The sequence below is a fragment of the Sinocyclocheilus rhinocerous genome, unplaced genomic scaffold (assembly GCF_001515625.1).
Source record: "Sinocyclocheilus rhinocerous isolate Xijiao unplaced genomic scaffold, SAMN03320098_v1.1 scaffold4100, whole genome shotgun sequence".
Taxonomy (NCBI): Eukaryota; Metazoa; Chordata; class Actinopteri; order Cypriniformes; family Cyprinidae; genus Sinocyclocheilus; species Sinocyclocheilus rhinocerous.
The window spans coordinates 216,686-219,491 of record NW_015648132.1 but is presented as its reverse complement, the minus strand read 5'-3'; the positions used below and the strand labels follow the sequence as shown (position 1 = coordinate 219,491).

Sequence of the window (2,806 nt, the reverse complement as noted above, 5' to 3'; positions counted from 1 at the left end):
GGGGGGACACGTCCCCCGCGTAATCTACGCCCCTGAGATAGCGACTCGTTTGGTAACCAATAATTCCCAAATAGGGCAACCGGTACGCGTTTGTTGTAGCTCCGATCCGTATTATTTAACTTATTTTACACGTAATGTTATGCAAACATGCAAAAAGACATAAAACACGACGTATTAAAAGAGTACAATTAATTTAAGACACTACACCGAACCTTCACGAAGGTCGCCGTTAGGACGCACAAAATAAACCCCCGTGCAAATCGATGCATGTTTCACGCTAAATCAGACGAGTCAGAAGTTTACTTTCTGTATCTGACTAACATATTCGCTGTCTAATTTATAACCAAACCTTTAGTCAAATATAATATCCTTATTCAGTGGCCGGTAATGACTGAAGAGCTAGCGAATTTCCACATGCTTTCAGTCTAAAGCAGGGTTCCTCAAATCTTGCCCTGGAGGGCCAGTGCGCTGCAGAGTTTAGCTCCAACCCTGATCAAACTCACCTACCTGTGATTATCTAATGATTCTGAAGACTTTGATTAGCATGCTCAGGTGTGCTTGATTAGGGTTAGAGCTAAACTCTGCAGGAAAGTGGATCTCGTGGGCCAGATTTGAGGATCCCTGGTCTAAAGGCTAGGTCGCATAGCATTCAGGCCTACAGTTTGCTTTTAATCACCTGTTGGGTCACTAAGAAGCGTTTAAAAGATTTCCACCCCAGATGGGACTCGAACCCACAATCCCTGGCTTAGGAGGCCAGTGCCTTATCCATTAGGCCACTGGGGCTCGTGTCGCATGAGCGACCAACTCGTGGATTAGAAAGAGGCAATACAAATAAATGTATGTTACATATTCAATTATTTTAAATATAAGTTATATAGCTGGTTTAATACATCCCATCTAAAAATTATCTGGTGTATATAATTGATAGATAATTATAACTTGCTATTCAGATTTACGTATTAACTGGTATATGTGTTCCAATTAACTATTTCAACAGTTTTAAAAAATCATATTTTTATCACATAAATAATGGTATATTCAGTACGACTAGTAATGTCATAACAGTCGAAAAAGTCATAAAAGGACTAATGGTGCTTTTATTATGAAACAATGCGACACCGGCACTTTCAAAGAACTGCCGCCTCCAGTTGTGATGCATTTTCTCTTGTCAGGATAGTTATCTGCTGTCTTCTATTAATATCTGCGCCGAGGTGTAAGGTAATATTCGTAGGTTTAAAATTCAATGAGGTTTTTAGATTTCACTTAATGTTGATGCGCTTGAAGGACTAGTTTAAAGTACTGGATGAGAGTAAAGTTTGGTAGCTAATTCAGTTAGCATGCTAACTGTGTGAGACAACGTAAACTCAGCAGCGTCTATTTTGGGTTTATCGAGCTGCAAGGTGCAACAGCCCGTTTTAAATTGAACTCTTTTTAACGTCAATATTTTATTTCCATGTGTAGTGACAGGCTAGCATGTTGAGTTAAAGTTACAGTCCTGTTAATATTGAATTAAAGTGAGGATGTAACACTTATCTATAATAATGTGGGATGTAACTATCTGTATGAGTAAATTCATATACTTGTATAAGGTTTAATGTGCTAAATTTTTGAAACCTGTTTATGTATTATTAACTTCATTAGTACAGAAAGCAAAGGGAAAAGCAATGGCCTCTGGAGATATTGCTCAGATTACAGAGGCACTGGCCAAGACCCATGTTGGAGAAGTGGAATTAAGTTATAAGGGACAAGGGCTGAAGTTGGACAATGCTGAGTCAGGTGAGTAAAACTCTGTTAGCAGATATTTACATTTTCCATGTATTAGTGCATCAACACAACTCTCTTAGTTTTCCCTTCTTTTCTGTGATGTTGCAGTGAAAGAGATGGTGCAGGAGATCGAACAGTGGCAGGGGCTGCAGTCTCTCAGATTGGAGGGAAACACATTGGGGGTTGAAGCAGCACAGGCAATTGCAAAGTCTCTTGTAGCAAAAAGGGAATTGGAGGTACTTTTAAATTGCCACTGGAAAATGTTCACTCTTTCACTTTTTGCAAGTTTTAATCTTTGCATTTTTTTACTAAGCAATGCCATTGGAGTGAAATGTTCACGGGTCGCCTTCGCTCTGAAATTCCACCTGCTCTGGTAAGACAATATCCATCTCAAAAAGCTCAGTTAAATGTATTTGCTGTGAGTAAAAAGCTTATTTTATTTCCAACATTTTATTCAAATGTTCTAGATATCATTGGGCAATGCTTTGATGGCATCAGGGGCCAGACTGACTCATCTGGACTTGAGCGACAATGCCTTCGGCCCTGATGGTGTAAAGGGAATTGAAAGCCTCCTGAAGAGCTCTGCATGCTACACCTTGCGTGAGCTCAGGCTTAATAATTGTGGCATGGGCATTGGAGGGGGTATGGTAAGTTTAGGCTAAGATCAACTTGTTGTAACCAGTTTAAGACAAACCCATCATCGTTTGAGTGGGTATGATGTCAGTCAGCTGAACTGAAAGCTTTGAAACTGTTTTAAACATGTGAAATATTTTTAGGGCTCATGGAACAGATGGAGTATACAGTTTTATTTATTGATTTTTTTTTTTTAAAGGTCCTTGCTTCTGCGTTGACTACATGCCATAAGCAGTCTAGTGCAGCTGGCTCCCCCCTGAGGTTAAAAGTCTTCATAGCTGGATGTAATCGGTTGGAGAATGATGGTGCCACTGCACTTGCCAAAGCCTTTAAGGTAGTAAGGCATAATGTTTTATAGAAATATATTTACATTATTGTTCAAAAGTTTGGGGTCAGCAACTTTTTTTTT

At 39.4% G+C, this 2,806-nt stretch overlaps 1 protein-coding gene and 1 non-coding gene across 4 annotated transcripts in view; one reads left to right on the top strand and one right to left on the bottom strand.

Annotated features, from left to right (window-relative positions):
* Positions 1-710: 710 nt before the first annotated feature.
* trnar-ccu (transfer RNA arginine (anticodon CCU)) lies at positions 711-783 on the bottom strand. Its single transcript has one exon. It is a non-coding gene; the product is annotated as a tRNA-Arg (tRNA).
* A 352-nt stretch (positions 784-1,135) lies between these two features.
* Positions 1,136-2,806, top strand: part of LOC107709655 (ran GTPase-activating protein 1-like) — an 11,291-nt gene continuing 9,620 nt past the window's right edge. For all 3 annotated transcript variants that reach the window (XM_016514241.1, XM_016514240.1, XM_016514242.1), the window contains exons 1-6: positions 1,136-1,218; positions 1,642-1,776; positions 1,873-2,000; positions 2,078-2,137; positions 2,232-2,411; positions 2,597-2,731. In XM_016514241.1, the coding sequence (XP_016369727.1) occupies positions 1,665-1,776; positions 1,873-2,000; positions 2,078-2,137; positions 2,232-2,411; positions 2,597-2,731 (615 nt within the window). In that variant the 5' untranslated portion in view covers positions 1,136-1,218; positions 1,642-1,664. The remainder of the gene's footprint in view (positions 1,219-1,641; positions 1,777-1,872; positions 2,001-2,077; positions 2,138-2,231; positions 2,412-2,596; positions 2,732-2,806) is intronic.